The 23,020-nt window shown below is 41.7% G+C and overlaps 2 protein-coding genes across 2 annotated transcripts in view; one reads left to right on the top strand and one right to left on the bottom strand.

Moving 5' to 3' along the window:
- The window catches only part of RRAS (RAS related), a 47,790-nt gene extending 43,703 nt beyond the window's left edge, over positions 1–4,087 (top strand). Inside the window, exon 6 of the mRNA XM_044281591.1 lies at positions 2,586–4,087. Within this exon, the coding sequence (XP_044137526.1) occupies positions 2,586–2,673 (88 nt within the window). The 3' untranslated portion in view covers positions 2,674–4,087. The remainder of the gene's footprint in view (positions 1–2,585) is intronic.
- A 6,782-nt stretch (positions 4,088–10,869) lies between these two features.
- Positions 10,870–23,020, bottom strand: part of PRR12 (proline rich 12) — a 115,604-nt gene continuing 103,453 nt past the window's right edge. The window contains exons 10-14 of the mRNA XM_044281590.1: positions 22,390–22,515; positions 21,425–21,522; positions 20,728–20,856; positions 20,407–20,502; positions 10,870–18,366 (exon numbers count right to left, since the gene is read on the bottom strand). Coding sequence (XP_044137525.1) covers positions 18,226–18,366; positions 20,407–20,502; positions 20,728–20,856; positions 21,425–21,522; positions 22,390–22,515 — 590 coding nt within the window. The 3' untranslated portion in view covers positions 10,870–18,225. The remainder of the gene's footprint in view (positions 18,367–20,406; positions 20,503–20,727; positions 20,857–21,424; positions 21,523–22,389; positions 22,516–23,020) is intronic.

Raw genomic sequence — 23,020 nt, 5'->3', positions numbered from 1 at the left:
CATGTTTTTTGTGGATGGCCATACGGAAACGGAATGCACACTGAGTCATTTCCTTTTTTTTGCGGTCCCATTGAAGTTAATGGTTCCGCCTACGGACCCAAAAAAAAAACGAGGATCAGGCACGGAAACAAAATACGGTTGTGTGCATGAGCCCTTAGTCTGAGCTCCCCACCCATCCTAGTTATATACCATTACTTTATGAGGTGGCAATGCCCCTCCAACTTCTTTCAGTCTTAGCAGATATATGCCCATGTGGCCATCCAGTTAAAGTCTATAGTAACGTATTACAGTGGGCATCCTCACACACACTCTTACCATAGTCGCATCCAAGGCTCTCCTGTGGCACTTTTAGGGTGCATTTTTTTTCCCTTTGATGCCCATATTTTCTAGTTTTGCCATGTGAAGTTTCTTACTTGGCATCCACGCGTCTCGGTGCCCTGCTACTAACAGACAAGGGTTTTCTGTGTAAATGTGCCCAGCTATGCTATAGATGGTATTGTTAGTGTACTGGTGGAAGCAGGCGTCACTTATACCCTGCCCCAGGCCAAGTCATCCTACAGTAAGAAATGTGACAGTAGATGAAGAGCAGGACGCTGCCGGAGAAGCTCTCCTCCATACAAAGCACAACATGTTTTTATAGTTATGACCTCACCTTAGAACTATGACACATTACACGAGCAGGGGGGGTTGTTTAACCCAGTCAGTGCTGGACACTCTGCACTGCATCATGGGAGGTGTCAAGTGTATAAGGAATAGCCTGTGGTGAACTATTCACGAAGGGATAGGACAATGCAGTCACCATGGTTTACGTAGTACTGCAGTGGGTGATGGCGCCATATAAAGAGGGGACAGAAACACAGGCTGTCACAAAACAGTCTGCTGCCCTGCAGGCTATCCTCATCATGCTGCTTAAGGTAAAGGCACTGATCTCAAACCTAACTTTCAATTAAGGAACTGGTATTTATGGAATTACTAATATAGTCCTTTATGTCACTCCATGATGGAGCTTTACTCCTTAGTAAAAAGATGAGACCACACCATGTGTCCCAATAAATGTCTGTCAGTCTATGCCATAGTGTCAGACCTTAGAATAATGGGTATAATATTGCCACCTGCTGGCTAGTTTGAAACAGTGCAATGACCAAAATTAGTACTGCAAGCCTAAGCCTGCCAGCCAGAAAAACGTTTCTCTTAGGGCTCATGCACACAGCTGTATCAGTTTTGCGGCCAGCAAATTGTGGATCTGCAAAACATGTATACTGGCCAAGTGCACAACTGACAAGAATAGGCCATTTTTGCAGGGCCATAGAATAGATGTACGGATGCAGAGAGCACACTGTGTGCTGTTGCATCTTTTGCAGCCCAATTGAAATGAATGGGTCTGCATTCAATCCACCAAAAATGTGGATCGAATGTGGTCCGAACATACGGTGGTGTGCATGAGCCCTTATCCAATGAATAGGTGATAAATGTTGGACTGATCGCTAGCGCTACAGTTTAAATAGAGCAACAGCACATACTACACCAATGCCATTCCTTTGTCAGTGTGGTCCTGCAGATGCCTGCTGCAGTCCCCATCAGCAATGTGTGACAATGGAGGTTATTTTTTATTAGAAATATTTTTATTTTTTGTTCCTTTCATAATACACAATAAAATAAAATTTGACAATATAAAATCTGAGTTCATCTATACACATTCTGACAATGGAGGTTATTAATAATGCTTGGAACTGGTATTTAGGAACCCCCATTGATTGATAGAATAGGGGATGGGTGCATCCCCACAGCATTTCCATACAATTGCATGAAAGCTATTGAAAGAGGCATGTGGGAGTAGTTGCATTACTCTACACCAGGCATGCTCAACCTGCAGCCCTCCAGCTGTTGCAAAACTACAACTCCCAGCATTCTCGAACTGCCTACAGCAGGGCATTGTGGGAGTTGTAGTTTTACAACAGCTGGAGGGCCGCAGTTTGAGCATCCCTGCTCTACACCATTCCTATCCACGTTCTGGTGGGGATAAACAGGGTTCCCCAATTAGAAGGGATTTCAGCGACAACCTGTCTGCAAGGTTTTAAATTTTCAATTTGTCATTCCCTGATCTACAACGCGGATACCGACCGTGCATTCGGTCAGCCCTATGATAGAAATAGGACATGGTCTAACTTTTTTGCGGGGCTGCGGAACAGAAGTACAGATGCGGATAACACATGGTGTTCTGTCTGCATCTTTTTTGCGGAACGGATGCGGACACAAATTTACAGTTGTCTGAATGAGCCCTAAAGGAGATCAATAACTACAAAGCGATGTGTTATAAAGACAACCCATAAAACGTCACCGTGAAATGTGTGAATTCTCCAATGGCGGAGCTACAGGACAATGAACACTTGTCAGATTCTCCCACAGCTCACTGGGATTCTCAGCCGCGAGACACCTGTGATAAGCTCATCAAGGGACCCGGCTAACAAAAAGGGGATTATCCAAAGCAGACCACCCCAATTAACTCAGTTTTTCTCTGTCCTTGAAGTTTCTTTCACATGGTTACATACAGTATAATAGTTTTCCCTTTTTATTTTTCTTTGTAGAAAATTCCAAGAGCTGGAGTGCCCCCCGACCCCGGCTGTTAACCCTAAGAAGAAAGAGTCTAAAAGCTGCCCATGTGTGATCCTGTAACCTTGTGTCATGAGCCGCCCAGATGGCCTCACCAGAGAGACGCAGCAATAGCTTGAGGAGGGCTTTGACCAGTCATGGAAAACCAGGCATTGTTGGTAGCGCCAGGGTGCACATGAATGGTCCTCTCTTCTGCTAACTAATCATGCCAACCATGCAGACACCTGGAGGATGCATCCAACAGACACATTACACAGTCTCTCCCTGCTAATCAAGCTTTGGGGGCTTCTCTGTAGGCCAAACAAATCTCCCCAACCCCCATCCCTCTGTGCATCCGGGCGAGATGCCTCATTCTACTACAAAAAAATGCAGTTTGCACACACTCCCTTCATCTGTGCTGACGCTTTCTAATTTTTGTATGCTGGGATCTGCATGTAAATATATATTCTGTATATATATTTTATATATATATTTTATGTTCTCTTATTTTCCTATTTCATGGGCTTTTCTGTACGCAGCAAGTGTGCGTACTGGAGAGACTGTTGGTGGAGATTCTCCTGTATGTTATGAGGCAATATACCTGAAAGGCACGCTTACTTTCCCCAGCTCCGTAAGCTTTTCTTTTATTAGTAATGGAAGACCTTGGTACTTTCTCAGTTCCCCTGCTTCTATAATATGGCATTGGTTCCCTACACTACAAGATGGCATACATCCAGACTGTGCAGGGTAGAACCTGGCAGGCCGCAGTGGTATCGATTTTGCTGCTCCTTGCAAAGCTGTGAGTTGCTCATCTGTGTACACTACACCAGTGGTCTGTACTGCAGCTGTTGTAGAACTGCAACACCCAGCATGCCCTACAGCTTCCAGATCACTGGACAACAGACTGAATGACCATTGTTACTGTAATCGGCTGCATATAGTTAGAAGGTGGCCCGTGTGTGAATGGTGAGCTATGAGTACTCTGGTGACTGGCATCACTCTGACATTCTCTTTCCTTTTAAATGGCCTCCTTGTGTGAACTTGAAGTTCTCAAATGTTTCACTTGTACACGTATCGCCAAGACTGGGCATCTGCACTCAATCCTAATAAGAATCAGAAGTCTTCAGGGTTCACCTTTTTTATTCTTGCAAATCCTAAAACAGATTTTGTGATCATTTTATAGATAAATATGAAGCTTGCCATAGGCATTTTAAAGTCACAGATCTCCGCTAATCCCAGTCTGACACTGCTGGCTAGTTCCTGTCCCGGTGCAGAGAGCGGCAGGACAGTGACAGGGGGCTCTGTAAGGGAGTTTTCACATCATTCTTAGGCCAGGTTCCCATCACTGTTTTGTTCCCTGTTCTCCTGATCTGTCAGAGGAACAGGAAAAGAGAAAAGAAAAAACGGATCCTTTATTTTGAGCATCCGTTATTTTAAACGGGAGGAAAAAGTCCTGCATTGAGGATTTTTTCTCCTCTGTAAAATAACGGATCTCTAACGGAAATGACAAAAATAGATGCAAAATGAACACAACGGATGCTCAAAAGAAAGGATACGTTTTTAATTACTTCTGATGAATCCGGCCTTAGCAGTTTTAAATATATTTTTTTTTTACCTACAAAACTCCTTTAATGGTGCATTTCATGCAATGTGTTGTTACCTGTTATCATCCGTTTAAGAAAGTCATACTGTCTAGAATACCGTCTTCCCGATGACCACTACATTCTCGCATAGATCCCTCTCCAAGACCTGCCATATGTGATTGATAGTATTAGCTTTTCTGTAAGGTTGATAAGATGCTAGACCATTTAAGGGGGATTCCCATCCTATAAAGCGATGACATACAGCTAAGGCTACTTTCACACTGGCTTTTTGAATTCCGTTTGTGAGATCCGTTTCAGGGCTCTCACAAACGGTTCAAAACGGATCAGTTCAGCCCCAATGCATTCTGAATGGATAAAGATCCATTCAGAAAGCATCAGTTTGCTCCGTTCCGCCTCCATTCCGCTCTAGATGCGGACAGGTGTCCGCCTGGCGATGTGCAGCCAAAAGGATTTGTCCTGACTTACAATGTAAGTCAATGGGGGCGGATCCGTTTTCACTAACACAATATGGTGCAATTGAAAACGGATCCATCCCCCATTGACTTTCAATGTAAGTCAGGACGGATCAGTTTTGACTTTGTTCTTCATAATGCAAATGGATCCGTTCTGAACAGATACAATCGTTTGCATTCTAGGTGCGGATCCGTCTGTGCAGATACCAGGCGGATCCACACCTAACGCAGGTGTGAAAGTAGCCTAAGGCTAGGTCTACACGACGACATTTGTCGCTCTACAAAAAGTCGCGCGACAGATAGGGCGCAACAGTTGTCGCGCGACATTTTGTTGCACTAATGTCGCGCGACAATTTTTAGAATGGCAGTCTATGGTGTCGCACTGCAACATGCGACATGTTGCGACTGCGACGCGACAGTCGCAGAAAAATCCACCTTGAATGGATTTTCTGCGACTGTCGCGTCGCAGTCGCAGCATGTCGCATGTTGCAGTGCGACACCATAGACTGCCATTATAAAAATTGTCGCGCGACATTGGTGCAACAAAATGTCGCGCGACAAATGTCGTCGTGTAGACCTAGCCTAAGAGATGCCATAATTTTTATACGAATTCTGGGTTCAACCCCTCGCACTACACTGATCCTTAGAATTAAGGCGCTGGTTTTATACTGCTGTACAGGTAAGTGCAGCCGACCCAGTTTACTAGAAGGGAGCTTTGGTGCCACTGTTCAGGCTGGGTTCACACTTGAGCGTTGCGCAAACGCGCGTTTTTGACGCGCATTTTTATGCGCGTTTTTGTAATAGTAAACGCGCGTTTGACGCGCGTTTGTGTGATTCACTACAGTGTCCTATGGCCACAAACGCCCCAAAAGTCGCTCATGTACTTTTTGGAGCGTCGGGCGTTTTACAGCGCGATCGTACGCGCTGTAAAACGCCCAAGTGTGAACCATTCCCATAGGGAATCATTGGTTTCTCCTTGTTGAGCGTTTTACAGCGCGTAGGAACGCGCTGTAAAACGCTCAGGTGTGAACCCAGCCTTAGGGAACCACAGCACTGTAGCCCCTTCATTTTCAGCATTGTGGGGAGCCAAGAGGTCACATCCCACCAGTCATAAAGTGATTAATACCCCGTTTTCCCATCTTTCCTGCAGCCGTAAACTAAAAAAGGTACTGTGTGATATGAATGGCGAATCCTGTTATAATAGTAGTACACCAGGAAAACATCTATAATAAGGGCTTGTATAAACCAGCATACTTCATGTTCCTAACCCTATTCATCATATACTATGGAAAAAGGAACAGGCTCATCAAATAAGCTTGTGAACATGCAGTAGGGGGTGACTTATTACCTGCGCTAATTTTGCCTTTATTGGTATGTTAGATTTCCCTTTTAGTGCCCATTTCAACCTATTCCCGTTGCGAGCACCATGAGGGACCGGCGCGCAGATTGGAGGGTGCAGGATTGTTGTCTGCACTATAGTTTATAAAGTATTTGAAAAGAGGGTCTCTTTTTCTTACCGTTCTGGTTCTTGGGCTGGTATTTTCTGTTTTCCGATCCTGGACAGCATTTTGAAGCCTTAAGGCTAAAATACATGAGATGTTACAACTTGTATCCTGGAATATATGCTGAGACCTTTACAGCCTGCAGTCACTGTGCGATGTCACCTCCATGGGGAACGATGAACTTACCAGCAAAACTGTAGGCGATTTGTCAGCACAAACCTTGACAGGGACAAAATGCCATGAGAACCACCTGTGTACTTCAGCCTAAGGACTCATGCACACGACCGTTGTTTTATTCCATGTCCGTCGTGCCGTTTTTCTTGATTTTCTGCAGACCCATTGACTTTCAATGGGTCCGTTGAAAACTCAGCGTTGTCATCCGCGTCCGTGATCCATGGTTCCAGTCCGTCAAAAAAATATAACCTGTCCTATTATTTTTGCGGAAAACGGTTTGCGGACCCATTCAAGTCAATGAGACCGCTTAAAAACACGGGAGGCACACAAGATTGTCGTCCGCGTCCGTTTTTTCCCTATCATTTGCATGGCAAACCTGTCTTAGATTTTTTTTTTTTTTTAACTATCCTTTATGTCTGGTGATCCTCCAAAAATAAAGGAAGACGCACTGAAACGGATCACAGAACAACGGAACCCCATTTTGCGGAACGGAACACAACAACGGTCGTGTGCATGAGGCCTCAAAGGGAACCTGTTATCCGCTTTATGCTGACCTCACTGAGGGCAGCATAAAAAAGTGACAGAAATGCTGATGTCAGCGGTGTGTCACTCATGAGCTAAAACTAAGTGGTTGCAGAGAACCAGCATCATAATCATTGCAGCCCAGGCCTTGAAGAGTCAAATATACATCTGCTGATGATTGGCAGTTCTCTCCTAGAGAGAAAAGGAGAAAACTAGGTAGAAGACTGTCAGTCATCAGCAGGTGGGTAGGGAGATTTTCAAAACCATGACTCTTCTCAGGTGGCCAGGACTCTTTTCCAGGCCCAGTCTGCAATGATTGTGATGTTGGTTCTCAACAACCACTTACTTTTAACTTATAAATGACAGACCACTGAAATCAACTCACCTGTCTCTACGTTATGCTGCCGTTAGTGTGGACAGCATAAAGTTGATGACAGGTTCCCTTTAAGACTATGTTCATTTCTATGTATATTGTTTACAAGTCAACATAAGTATAATCACATATCTTGTCTTCAGAACATTCATTAAAGTAATGATATGTTGTAATGATGGTGTCGTATTCTTTACCTAACCTCTGGTTCTGTGGGACTCATATGGGAGCTTATTGGGTTCAATGAGATTTAAAAAGACAGTTGCCTTCATGAAACAGCACCACTCTTGTTCATGGGCTGCATCTCGTATTGCAACATTCCTTTAAATGGCACCGATCTGTGATACCAGACCCATTCCATGGGCAAGATTGGCGCAGTTACTAGAAGGAATCAACCATGTTTTTGTAATGTCATTCAGACTCTGCAATGCCTAGTTTATATTTTGCCACATACACTATATGGACAAAAGCTTTGAAACACAACACATTACACCTACAGGACCTTTTATGACATCCCATTCTAAATCCATAGGCATTGAAGTGGTTTTCCAGGAGTTCAGTAGTGATGACCTATGCCCCGTCTGACTCTTGGCACACCACAAAGATGTGGCCTCCTCACAACATACCAAGCACCATGTTATGTATAGTGGCTGTGCTTGACATTGCAGCACAGGTCCAATCTTGAATGTGACTAAGTTGCACGTAGGCCATGTGCCAATGAACATGACATGACTGGTCTAGGAAGAGGCCACAGCTCTCATTAGGGCACCCCTGCCTCTTCAAGCAGCTGATAGTGGGAGTCTGACCACCACTAATCAGATAGTGATGACCTATGCAGAGAATAGCCCATTAAGATTGAACTCCTGGAAAACACACTAATGTGGAGTTGGCATCCCTCTTTGCAGCTGTGTGTCTGTGGGAATTTTTCTCAATTATCCAGAAAAGCATTTGTGAGGTCAGACACTGATGTTGCAGGGGTTGGTCTGACTTGCAATCTGCGTTCTAGTTCATCCAAAAAGTGTTTGATGGGTTTAAGATCAGAGATCTGTCCTGATAGTCATGTTCTACCCCACCAAACTATGCCTAAGGACCTTGCTTTTTGTAGTGGGGCACAACCATGTCGGAACAGAAAAAGGCATTCCCCCAAACTGTTCCCAGAAAGTTGGAAACCTACAATTGTCCAAAATGTCTTTTTATACTGAAGTACTTAAGGGGTTGTCTGCCTTTTTATTAAGTGATCAGCTAGTGATAGCCTATCCTGAGCATAAGCCATCACTTAATAAAAGGTGGGCAACTACTTAATATTTCCCTTTACTGGAATAAGGGGCCTAGGCCAACCTCTGAAGAACCACCCCATAGCACTATCCCTCCTCGACCAAACTTGGCACTCGCCCATCAGACTGCCCAACAAGATTCCTCGCTCCACAGGAAGTTTCCATTGCTCCAGAGTCTAGTTTTACACAACTCCATCCAATGCGTGGCATTATGCTTGATGATGTAAAGCTGGCCATACACGTTAGGTAGAAGTTGGTTGATGGCTGAACAGTTGCATGCAAAATTTGCAGAAATGTCCACACATCCAGAGAGCTCCGAGATCATTCGTTCACCAACCATCTTTTGTCTATTAGACGAAAATGTTAAACGTGGCCTACTTCTTTTCAGACGATAGTGGTATATCTTCGGTTGGCCAAAATAATAGTTTGTTTTAAAATTTTAATCGAGCGTTATCTGTTTTGGTTGAAATAGTTTATTTTGATGATTTTTGTCCAATTTGTATGCCCACCTAGTTCACACTTCACTGTTGTAAATCACGGATTGTGAGCCAAAACCAGGTGCAGGTCAAAAACACCTTACCTTATCTCCGTGTAGTCTCTACCCCTGGCATTGGCTCACAATTACTGATGGAAACCACTGACCAAATCACTTAAGTGTGAACTAGGGCTAAGGTTTGCATTTAGCTTATTGGCCACGGAACACCATACGATGATGCTCCTGGCACACAGTTTTTGTGCTGATCTTAATGCCAGAAGAGGTTTGTGATTTTATTTTTTGTGCCACTTCACAGCTGAGTTGCTGTGGTTCCTTTAAGGCTTCCAGTGTGCATTAATTCTACTCAGAGTTGATGGTGGAATATCTAGGAAAGAAGAAATTTCACTGACCTGTTGAAGTGGTGGCATCCTATTACAGTACCACACTGGAAATCAGTGAGCTCTTTATGTTGTAAAGGCATACTGCATGGCTAGGGGCTGCATGAAAAACCTGAATTAAATTATTAAGAGCTGTGTCCCAATACAACTGCCAAAATAATGCAGCAGCAAGTAGTCTACCTGGTTTTCTTTGGGTCCTGCCACACATAGTGGCTGTGCTGTGTTTTCAATGAGGCAACAACATATCTGCATTTATGGTGCGTTTTCTTGTTGCAAAAGGGAAAACACACAGCAAACAATCTACCTTAAATGGGGTTATCCAACTTCAAACTTTTTAATAAACCCCTTCAGAGGGGCTGGACCTGCGGTGGAGTTCATACTCAGCTCCAGCTCCATTGCTCTACGGCCACCTCCTCATGTTCCGGATCTCTGGTAATCAACATCCTGTTGACAGAGCCAATTACATTGGTGTAGCAGTGACCTGTAAGCCATGTTGCACGTTGACCTAGTGACGTACTGTATGGGTGCCAAGACTGCTGCAGCTAATCATTGGCCTCAGCGTTGACAAGTGTTGTCCCGTCAACCGGATGACGATTCCCAGAGATCTGAGGCCTGCAAGGGTGGCTGTAGTGATGGAGCAGGAACCCAGTTATGGGAACCAGGTAACCATGGGTCTAGGCACTCTGAGCGGGTCACTTTTGCTGAATGTTTTACCTTTGTCGAAATAAAATGCACAATAATTGCAGGTATGTTGTTGCGATGCAACCCCCCCCCCCCCCCCCTTGTATTTTTTGCCGCACAAAAAAATCTATTTGTTAGGAAGACCAGATAATTTACCATTATTCATTTTCCTGAAGATCACAGTTGCCAGTTTATATAAACCCATTTTAATGCACGTTAAGAGGGGTGCCCCGTTCAGGATTTACATCTCTTGACCAGAATGAAGAGCAGCTGGAGGACTTATCCAGTCCTGCGTTACACAGACAAACCACCGATTTGAATGTGTAATGTTTAATACTATGTGTTGGAGCTGCAGGGACATCTAATTCGGACTGCCAGACTTCCCCCCTGGTTGCAGCTGATTAACTGTGGTTCCAGCAGGGGGACACTTTGTGATCAGCTAATTTTAAAGGACCCTATTAGGAATTGGCCAAAGCAGAGAACCTCTTTAATTACCTTATTCTTTAAGTTGCCCAGCCTGGCCTGTGCTTGATGCTATAAACACCGATAAATGAGCTCCACCTAGTGGCAACTGCAGGCACTGACAATCTGCTGTGGACAAAACTACAAAAGTGCTAGTCAAGGGGGAGATTTAACAAACTGGTGTAAAGTAGGACTGGCTTAGTTGCCAGATGTGAAAAATGAAATGAGGAATCGGATTGGTTGCTATGGGCATCTAAGCCAGTTCTGCTTTACACCAGTTTGATAAATGTCCCCCAAGGAGTTAGAACAGGTTGTTCAGATATGACAAGCCACAAACACAAAAGAAAACAAGAAGAGCAAACAGAATGCAAAGAAAAAAGTGTTTTTTTCTTTTGTGTACACATTATACAATGTGAGTTGTACATATTGAGAGAAAAACGTCAGACACTAATTGACGATAAAAATATATAATAACATCCATACAGGAACACAAATTCAATTATTGTAACAATACCTTTGAGGCAAGAACAAGATACACGCAGTACACAGCGTAAAAAAGGTCTAGATTAGGACACATAAAAAGGAGCAAGTGAACGGGGCATCGGGAGCTGTTATGGGTTTAGCTGAGAAATACATTTGGTAACATGGAGAGAGAGAGAAAATGTTTTATTATTTTCTTCAGACATTTTGTTTCCAACCAAGCTAATGAATTAAAAATAAACACCCCCCTACGGAAGAATGGTAGGGGCCATAATTACTCCATTAACATTTGGCTATTCTTTATTCATTTTGACTTAAATACTTTTTACACCCATTTGTTTTCTACTAGTTACAAAGTCAGTTTGCTTATTAAAACCTACATTTATTCAGATACAACGTTGTCACCATCCTCTCATCATTCACAGAATCGCCCTGAACCGTTGTGTCCTTTGTTACACTAGGATACAAATTTCGGTCACACGATTGGTGACCTAGGATAGGGGTGGAACTCTAGCCTTACTGCGTATCACAAATGATGCAAGAACATTGCACCGCCGCTAATGTGAGCCACCCCTTGTCATCCTCACTTTATACACAATATTGTAAACTAACAGTCGCTCGCTAGACAGACATTACACACAAGACAGAAAATGTTAGGAAAGCATGTCAGTATAGCGCCTAGCTTACCAATGTCTGCTTCTATCGAGAAAGAGTGCCTCTCTTGTTCATGGCCATGCCTGGTATTGCAGCTCCCTTGACTGGGGCAAAGTTGCGATACCACACACAGACCATGCCGTCTCTAGCTTTTTTTCCTCATCTTTGACAAGCCCTTCATATAAAAGCAATTATTATAATTGACAAATGACTTAAATCAAAGAGTAGCCAACCGAACAGTATTTTCCATCATTTCAAAAATGAGAAGTGACTCTCCTGTTTAGATACTGCTATATGTAAAATACACCACAGACTCTTACACTCATCTGCTTGACAATCGTGATCGCATTTTTACATTTGATATCAACCATTAAATAGACAATTTTTCCATGATTCCAATGACCAATAAACCCACTATTCTCTCCAAAGTGTGTGGTTTAGGACCAACCCATTAACTATACCTGATAATGGGTATTCTGATGTCAAAATGGCCTCTTGTCCCCAAGCAATAAAATCCGTACATATAATGCAAAACGGGGTAATGTGTACCAGAGCAAAGTTCGGAACTTCTCATTATGACATAAGAATGTGCTTTAGTTAAACTTAATGCATTGTCTTACTGAGCACCATTTCTTTTTAATCTAAATAGATTCCACATTCTGTGCCGATTATATCTTTATAGCAGCTGGAGCTCCATTCTTCTGATACAGAGCTACAAATCCACTGCTTGGACATAGAGAACATGCTGGTTGCATGCAGCCACCACTAGAGGAATTTTAGGAGAAGACTGCTGTAAGCTCCCTCTAGTGGTGACTGCATGCAGCCAGCAATTATCCTACAGCGCTATGTCTATGCACTGGACTTGAAGCTGAGCAGTTGCCATTATAAAGACATATTAAGAATTTAATCTGCACAGAATTTCAGATTAAAACAAGTCAGAATAATAAAAATATACATTCACTTTAACGCAGCAGCAAAATGCTACACTACTGTAACAAAAGTCTTGGTGTAATCACTGATAACTGAAATAGTGGTAAGATTGAGATCTGGGGAACAATGGTTCAACCCTACACAAAAAATGGCTGCCGCGTAGGTGCATTCAAGTGCAATAACATTCAAAGCCAGTCTACAATATGCATTATGTGACCGTTATCTTATAGGCCTAAATTAGGAGAATATTTAACCATAGCATAGACACCTTCTAAACTCCGCCTCCCGGCCATGCTGAATCTACTGATCTTAGGATCCATGCAGTCCCATTCTTATAATTTGCTAACAAGAAAAAAATATAAAAAAACACTTGGGGACGTATATAAACTAGTGCAAAAGGAAAAGGGAGCAGTCGTCCATAGCGGCCAACACGACTACCGCCCCCCCATATACCTGCTGTGGGCAGTAGCTCCCGCTTTTCTTTGCCCTGGTATTATGCATTTTCCCCTAATAAAGGAGTTTCATAACTATATGTTAAATTATTTTTACATGTATAGTAATCTAACATTAACAGAAAAAAAAAATCACCTAATGACATTCGTTCTAAAGTGCTACCAAAATCTACATACTGTAGTAAATTTTCAGGTCACCTAAAATGAAAATAAAAACCTAATAAAAATATATATATATAAAAAAAAAAACACAAAGAATCTCTACAACAACTGTAACTCCCATCATCCTATGTAAAAATGTACTTTAGGGTACCAGTGGTAAAGGTGTACATGTAACTAGGAATAAAGTATGTCTTCTTGGTTTGAATTACTTTCAGGTTTCCATGAGCCAATAGGCGCAATCCTTTCAATTACACCCTTTTCAGCATTCTCTTGTGCTTAGGTTTGTTATTTCATGTCATAAAAATGCAACCAAGATTAAGCAACTTCCATGAGAAACTTGTACCTACAAGACTATGGACACCCTTTGGGGCATTGTACTTTTTTTTTTTTTTTTTTTTTATAAAATCATTTTTTTCTACTGGTCTTTATTAAATATTCCTCTACAGCTTTCACTACATCTACAGATTATTGCTCTCACACTGAAGCCATCAGGGAGCTGCGCTGACAGTTCAATCTGTAGCCCTTATCTCTGAACTGACAGCTCAAACTCTCATTATTGCTCAATTCTTACAAATATGGCTTAAATGAGTGTTTATGAGCTGTTAGGAGCTAAAAGCTGAGGGCTATAAATCGAGCAGTCAGAGCAGCTCTCTAATGGATTCCGTGTGAAGCAGATAGCCATATTCTGTAGCTGTAGTAAAAGTGAAAGCTATAGAGGGGGGGGGGGGGGGGGGAAGTGTTGAAAATGTTTAATTAAGACCAATTAAAAGAAAAATTTTAGCACAAAATGAGTAAAATGCAATTATAAAAAATTGCCCTTAAAGGGGTTTGCCCATCTCACACATTACTGGTATATTGCTAGGAGAGGAGTCAGCAACCCTCAGCACTCCAGCTGTTGTGAAACTACAATTCCCAGCATGCTCTATTTATTTCTATGAGAGTTCTTAGAAGAGCAGAGCAAGTATGCATGCTGGGAGTTCTAATTTCAGAGCAACTAGGGTGCCATAGGTTGCTGACCCCTGCGCTAGGATATGCCACCAATGTGAGAAAGGTGTGGCTGAGTGGGTCACAGAGGTGGGACGCACACCCATCTCTAGAACGGCGCCCCCAAAGTGAAGGAGGGTGCACCATGCATGTACTGTGTCCTCTCTAGTCACTTCTATGGGAATTCCAAAAAGAGCCGAGTCAAGCATGCTTGACTATTTCCAAAACTTCCATAGAAGTGAATGGAAAGTGCATCACGCCAGCATGGCCACCTCTCAATCAACTTGTATGGGAGTTCTGGAAATAGTGGCTCGGCTATTTTCCGCACTTCCATAGAAGTGAATGGAGGGTGGGAGCGCTTGCACGGTGCACATTTGTTCACTTTGGGAGCCCTGTTCTTGCGATATGCCACCAGTGTGTGAGATGGACCAACCCCTTTTAGATGTGTCCATAACCTTTAAAGGGAAATTCCAGTCAAAAGTGAAATCAGCTACCAAACGGCACTTCTGTATATCCATTATCTTTATATTGTAAGAGTTTTGTGCTGTTAGTGGCAGTAACTGCATATGGACCTATACACAACAGCTGTCAGCTCTAGTTCATGTGGGTGTTAGACATCCTCCCCGACCACCGCTCCCCCTCCTAAGCCATTGTCGGACACCTGTGACAACAGTTCATCTCCTAGGGGAATAAAGGATTGGAAATGTTGAAATCAAACACATCTATCCCGTCTTTCCTTCCCCATCTGCCATCGGCGAGGGTATGGTGACCACCATACACACACGTGGTAAGCTGATCCTGCCAAAATTGTCAGGTTGAGAAAAAAACACTTAGCTAATGTGTATGGACACCTTAACATGTATCTCCAAGTCGCTGTTATTTCCACAACATTTTCCAGAACAGTAAGTGTCGGCCATTTGCTAATTATGTATGAGTCAGTTGTCAGGAGTACAGTCATGTGGCTGCCAAACTTGCAGAGTGGAAATGTTTTTAATTGGCAATGCTGTGAGATGGGGCCTGACTACAACGTCTACAAGAATGGTATAGTATCTCCAAGTATATGGAGATACAGAAGAGGGCCATGCACCTCTCTAGTAGCGGTTTTATGGCTCCATACAAAACTGAGCAGACATATGCATGAGACCTTAGTTGTATACAATTTGACTGTATGTCATTGCCAATGAAGTTCAGTGGTGGAGTCTGACCTATTACAGCCTGGACAATAAACTACAAGGCCTTTGAACATAAACTATGCAATAAGGAAGATTTTGCTGGAGTTTTCCTTTAAATCCATTTTCAAACACAAGCTTTTGAAAGGTGAAGACTTTGCTGTGGATTACACAGTGAGAAAATCAGCTACCTGCAATATAGTTGTATAATCTGAAAATTATAAAGACAAAAGGAAACAGGAGAGTAAATGGGTGCACCCATACGACACATTCAGTGCACTAATGAAGAACATACGTCTGATGACACATATAACACGACAGGTTCAATATTATGTACGGTAATTTTTACAAACTTTTAAACTAAACCTTTTGGGCTCTGTTCACATCGGCTGATTTTGCACCTCTCTCTTAAAAAAGCTAAATATTTTCCTGCTATTTTTGGGAGGAAAAAAAAAATCTAAACTACAGCCAAAAAGACACATGTGAACACAGCAGAGCTCAACCTACAAACCTGATGTCACTGTACTTGCTATTAACATACATTACATGTGCTGTTTTTGCATTTTATAAATTACAGTAAAACATTACTGTAATAAACAAAAAACAACAACAAAAACTGTGATGTCAGCCTTAAGGTTACTGATTTTACTGTAAAATAAGACCTCGCCATTATGACTCCCCCCTTTCCATATCATATGTTCTTTCATGAGCAGGACACTGGTAACAAGGTTTTAAAGACAAACAGCTTTGGTGACAACCGTAAAAATCGGGCAGATGTATGTTAGAGGAAATTAAACCCTATTAGAATTAGATATCAAGATAGTCGTCCCTCCACTTAAAAAAAACAAAAAAACATAAGGGAAGAGTAGTGGAAAACGTCAATGTAGCTTAAGAATACCCCATTTTTTCTTTTTCTCTCTGTTCTAAGTTTATTTTTCTGAGCAAAATACTAATCCAAGTTCAGTTAAACTGAACACTTCACATCTAAGCAACATCATCATTATCAATTAGATATAGTCAAATACAATATTGTACATAGATTTTTCTCCTATACAATATTTACAGTAAGTTTAAAAAAAAATTAAAACAAAAATAAAATAAAATAAAAACACGCAAACAGTTCATCTCCCCCATCATTTCATCATTCCAACATACTGGAAAACATGTTTTTTAAATTGTTTATGCACAAGGATAAAAAAGGGATACAATTACCATGTAATAATGTTTAAATAATGTTAGGATTGTGAATTTAAAAAAATATGTCGCTTTTTTTGTTTTTTTTTCTCACCCTTTTATATTTATGGGGCAGAAGGCCCCTGCACCCTAAGCATCTACAGCAAAAAAAAAAAATTTAAAACCAAAAACTTGATTTATGCTATGAGTGATATCGGGGTAATTTAAGGGCAGCTTGTATAGCCTCAACAACTCAGCGAGGAGGGCAAAATAACTTATTAGCCTCTATGCTAATGGAAGGCTTATGAATATTCTCCACATGGAAAGAGTAGCAAAATGTAACATAAAATACTTACAAAATGCCTAATATTTTTTTTAATTTTTTTTTTTTACAAACTTCCAATAGCAAAGGAGCTTAACACCATAAGAACCACTCCACCCGTCCTCTCAAACTAAAGTAAATCATCTATAAAAATGTAGATAACACCATCTTTATGTTAAGGGACATTAACAAGACATATAGAAATAATCCTGCAACATGAAAAATACTGAACGTAAAGCTAACAGTTGACTGTGAAAAGAAAGAATAAATTAAAAATTTCTGATATTGGATTAACAAAGCTTTACTAATGTGTTGGCAAGAGAATTGGAAGCTTTGCTTTATGACCCTACATTAAATGAATACAGCAGAACACAGGTATGGTACCATTTTCTTACAATTACTGTTTGTCCCAATTTATTCGACATCTTTGGAGAGAATAGCTGTACGTGTAATTCTACCCTGTTTTTGTTATTCCTAAAGGAAAACAGCAGGAATGCCCCTCAGGTTTTTACTATAACCACCACCGATAAGGCAAGATAGCTTGCTCAGTTTGTGCCACATCATTTTTCCTCCAGATCGGCTCTAGCCAAATCCATAGAAATACCTCATGACTTTCTGTCCACAAAAACGAATAAAATAAAAATTAAAGGTCTCCGAGATGGGTGGAACCTTATGTTAAAATAAAACCACTGATATAAGAAGCTAATAGGTTAAAAAAATATATATAAAACTTTCAAGATTTTTAGTGCATGACCAAAACTAAAACTGACAGTGAACAGTGAGTGTCTAATTTTTTTGTGGTGAGCTACCCTCCTTGCTGAAAAGATTTGTTAATCCAAAATCTAAATTGCCCACCACCCCAGCCAACAGGGATTCTGGCTCTTACACACGCACAACACATACACGCATGCTTCCCAATAAATAATAATTAGGGCCAAAATATCAGCCTGCCATCTTCTGTCAGAATATGTCAGTCATTGGAAGCGGATTTGAGCGAAGGCAGAGCCAAAAATCCTCTTTACGGTATGACGGTGATGGTATATGGAGGAGAAATAAACGTACATTGAACCTTCTCTGCAGGAGAAAGGGGTAAAGAACTAAAAGCAAAAAGACAGAAGTCTAGAGAAAGAGAGGACCATCTCCATCTAAGCATCACTATTCAGAAGCCAGAGGCCTGAAAGTCAAGTTGAAGCCTCCAAAACTTACATCATCTACTCCCATTTATAGCTTGTGGTGTGGCCGATGACCACGGCCACAAAGTGAAGTCCAGGAAAGAACACTTTGCCTTTTCTGCCTGACATGTCTCTCTTTCTCACATGATTTCAGTTTGTCTATTGAATCCCTGATTAACAGGTTTCGTTCTGTTCTGCAGCTCAGATAGCTGTCATGGGTTTGGTCACGCGCACTTATTTTGTGCTTGCGTGAGAAGGTCAATGAAAGAATCGAAGAGCTTTTCAAGCCACGGTTGGTTTCTCATGCACTGCTGAACCACCTCCTCTTGACCCAAGTCATCACTCTGTTCTTCTATTGCGTTGGTCTGCAAAAGAGAATGGTGGTGAGACGCAAACTGGTGCAACTTTCATACACATTATAAGATACGATTTTATGTGGATTTGAAAAAGAATTATTACAGCTTAAAAAAATATATACTTGCCTACATATCACAGAGTAACAAACCAAACTAGGTGCAGACAGTCCATAAAATGCAATGCCATCTGAACTATGTTACAGAACAGGAGAAGCCGAGCAGATTGGTATATAGTTTTGTGGGAAAAGATTTAGTAAAACCTATAATTTATACATTTATATCTTTGCTTTTTCTTCCAACTGTGAACAGCTATTGGTACAGGAGGAAGGAGTTATCAGTGGAATTATTCACAGAAAGATATAAATCTATAAATGACAGGTTTTACTGAATCTTTTCCCAAAAAACTATATAGTAATCTGCTCATCTTCTTCTGCTCTATAACCTGGTGCTTTCAGACTCCATTGCATTTTGTGGTGACTGATCCTCTTTAACCATCAGGAAAAAAAAAGTTCCTGTTTTTGATGCAATTTTTCCCCCCAAAATGTGGTAAAACCACAGTGCCTTGGTGAAGTTCCAAAATAATTGTGTTATATAACAGGCAATATTCCCTCTAAGCCTACATAGCAAGTGTGTGGGGCAATTAGGAACCTGGGCACTGTTCTCTTTAACCAGCAATACAGAACCACAACCATGAAATATTAACACATGGGGGGAATTTATAGGGAGGGGGTGGGGGGCGGGTTAAGTCAGTTTTACTTCAGTCCGAGTTGAAGTACTGGAGAAACTCATTAACATAGCTAACCACGCCCACTTTCCCACAGACATTACAAGTGGTGTGAAAACAAAAAGAGTTGCAAAATTTTGTGCAAAAATTTTGCAAGCAAGTGCAAAAAGTCTCAAAAGCCTACAGGGCACATAACATTAAGGCAAATAGTACTAAACAGCACCCAGCTCTAACTCTAAGGGCTGTTTCACACGAGCGGATGCCGTGCGTGACATCCGCTCCGTGAAAGAGTGCCAAGACCCGATGCAGACTGCAGAGGCACGGAGCAGTAACATGACTGATAATGCTCCGTGCCTCTCTGTGATCTCTTTACTACGAAATCACAGTGACAACTGCTCGTGTGAAACAGCCCTAAAACTTCTTGCCTACCTCCCTGGTGGTCTAAAGCAGGGAAGGTGTTTATGTTTGTATCATTGGTGGTTTGGGACTGGTAAGGGGTTAGCGTCTGTATGCTTGGTGGTCTAGGGCAGTGAAGGTCTTCATGTCAGCATCCCTGTAGATGCAGGGAAGTGAAAAGGTTAATGATGATGTTGAGCACTGAAACGGTTGCATTTAAGATTCTTGGTGGAAGACACTGGAACAGTTAATACTGCATGCCTGGGGTCTATAGAACAGTTAATACCGCATGCCTGGGGTCTATAGAACAGTACTTAATACCACATGCCTGGGGTCTATAGAACAGTTAATACCGCATGCCTGGGGTCTAGTGGTTAGTGTAACAATGCTAGTTCAGTTTCCTCTATATACTGATCATGAGAGGAGTGCAGGGAAGGCATAGGGAGGACTGTACAGCTGTACCTGTAGGACGGCACAGTGCTCTCTTTTGACAGGACACATTGATTCAGGATTAATCTGATCAATGATTCATAGAAGGGCTCATGGAGTTTGCACAGACGTGATTTATTTATTGTACATGACTGCGTGTATCTGTAAAGGGTATGTGCCTCTGAGATGGACCACTAAAATCCAGGGTATTATAAATGTCTCCCCCTATGTGTGAATATTCAATTGTTGCTCAGAACTCTGTTAGAAGCATAGACTGAGCTTCTTTGATAACCTTAATTCTTTAGAATGAGGCACTCATGGGGGTAGTTCCTTGTTCCTGTCCTTCAGACAGCAGTTAGTGGGTGCACCAACTTGCTCACCCCTATTAGGTAATACCGAAGGTACTCTAACTTAATAGTTCCAGTCATAGCAACAGGTGGCTGATTTTATGACGCTCCCTCCTTTCTTACATTTCATAAAGTGTACATAGTGGAACTTACCTCTTGCTTGCAACGTAGGAAGGTGTGATACTTGTAGTGGTGCATGGAATGGTACAGAGAGTAATAAAGTGACTTCTCAGTATCCACCTTAAATTCCTAAAGAAATTAGCACAACATCAACGAGGGATTCAAATATAGCAAAGATTTAATTTCACATCCCATTATCATGGCTGAAAGCTTGTGCATCTATTCAGGCACCAGATCCGATTTTTGTTTTCTGAAGTGATATTTGGTCCCATGTCTATGTGCTACACACACAACCAGTGCACTCTCGATTACTAGGACTTTTGTTTTAATCTAGTATAAAGAGAAAATTTCTACCTGTGGTTTGGCTACATTCTTTTTTAATTTATTGAGTGTTTTTCGGTTGTAGGGCTCTCCTCCTGGTTTTATCCTGACAGTAGAATCTCCGGGGTCAATATTCAGCTGTGGGAATGTATGAAGCGCCTCCTGTGCAAAATAAATAATACATAAGTAATAATAAGTAAAATAAAATAAAAACTACAAATCACATTGATTAATAGAAGGAAATACTGCACCGGTGGCTACAAACCCAAAAAACACCAACCATAACTACTCTCCCTTCATTAGGTGTTTAAAAAAATCTTAGCTTAACTGGTTCAAATACTAGGAAAAAATACTCTGCCAGCCTGAGTCTTTCCGTTTTCTGAATGCTGTAGACTTGTCAACTCCGTTTTAGGTTCAGAATTACACTGATGGTGCCTCTATTGGTCCCAGTGGCCATGTGACTGTTGGCATAATTGCCAGGATGTATGAAGCTGTCAGGTCAGACTAAACCCAGCCCTAGCAGTGATAACTGTCACTGAACCAGGACTGATTTCCCCTATAAATGGAAGTGTTGTGCAGGTCCAATAAAAGTCCCCAATCATTTCATTTGACCTTCAGGGAAAAGGCAGAGAAAATGCTAAGTATTTAAATACCCCCAAACCAAGTTATTACTAAAGAACACAACCCTACTGTCTGTGACAATGCACACAAGACATCTGGGACATCTTGCCTGAACAGATGAGCTCAGAGAGATCTTCTTCAGAATCTTCTTCTTATGTTCATTTACAATTCCATCAATTTTTCTCATGGGTGGAAGGTAAAGTTCATCTAGAAAGAGGCAGAAGATAAACAGTGACACAACCTAAGGGACAATGAACTAGTAATCACTTTGTGTCACTGACTGAGCAGAAGAGAGACGCTTATTGCTCAATACCGATCATAAAGTTTTCAGATTGTCCCCAGACAATAAGTAGTTTGTTCTAACCTCAGTAAATATTCTTTAAAGGGGTTATCCAAGACTAAAACATGTCCCCCATACGCCCGGGCCCCTCACAGGGAGCAGCCAACGGCAGGCGGAGACGGGGACGAGCCTTCCTAGCACCGCGGGTGACGCTATGGAGGCTCTTCCCCATCCCTGCCTGCCATTGGCTGCTCCCTCCCGCACAAGGGCAGAGGCTGTGGGCACCAGGAGCAGCACAGGGAGCTAGGTAAGTATATTCAGAGTGAGAGGCCCAGTCATATGGGGGACATTTTTTAGTCTTAGACAACCCCTTTAAATAAAAATAAAAAAAATGCATGGATATAGCCTATTGACAAGGGGAAAGGTAAAATGTACTTGTCAAATTGTTTATATATTTCCAATAGGAATAACAGGGTGACGGCACAAGTTCTAGATGTTCCAGAATATTTACTAAGACATGTTGGGAGAACATATATGTCCTCTTTAAAGAAGACCTGACACCAAATTGAAAAATAGAGATAATTGTATATTCTTGTTGGCTATGCTTCCCGAAGCATGGCATACTTTATCCTTTCAACCACTGAAAATCTCAGGGGACGTTACTCCAGAACAAGGGGGCCCATATTCATAAGAGAAAGTATGCCATGGCCAACTGGAATATACAAATATCTCTCTTTTTTTGGACTGGTGACAGGTCCTCCTTAGGACTCAACATTTGTAAGTCATCTACTCACCACTAGTATCTTCCAAGGCTTGAATCATATCTGGGTCTAACGCCGTGCTGACCAACATTTCTATGTAGCTTCTGTACATCTCCTTCATGGCTCTTGTGTTCAATACTCGGCCAACAGGAACCCGCTCTACAAAGCACATTTACCAAGGTTAAAAGGAATCCAACAGATTCTTAAAAACCCATATTATTTCAGCCATCTTCTTTACAATGAAATATATCATTTTTTTTATCTTGAGTTGGCAGGACCTTCATAACACATCATCCGTGTTAGGGGTGAAAACATAATTGCTATAGATATAGGTTGTACTACCTTGTAGGTGCCTGCAGGTGGTGCCATGTGCTATGAGATCCACTGACAGAAATCTACAACAAAGTATTCTATTCAGGATATGTTAATGTGTCATAATGTTAATACATTAACCCCTGAAGGTCAAGTGTACCGAAAAGTGATAAGGTACAAGACCGAACCATCAGCTGCTGGGGGCCTTTTCTGTTTGTACTTAAAGGGGCTCTTTGCCTCTTTCTTACTGATAATCTATCCTTTAAATAGGTCATCAGCATCTGACACCCAGGGCGCCCGCTGATCTAGCTGTTTCAGAAGGCAATAGCACTTGCAGTAGCGCCGCAGCCTT

Source organism: Bufo gargarizans, chromosome 2 (assembly GCF_014858855.1).
Source record: "Bufo gargarizans isolate SCDJY-AF-19 chromosome 2, ASM1485885v1, whole genome shotgun sequence".
Lineage (NCBI taxonomy): Eukaryota > Metazoa > Chordata > Amphibia > Anura > Bufonidae > Bufo > Bufo gargarizans.
Note: the sequence above shows the minus strand (reverse complement) of the source record. Positions and strands in the feature narration are given on the sequence as shown.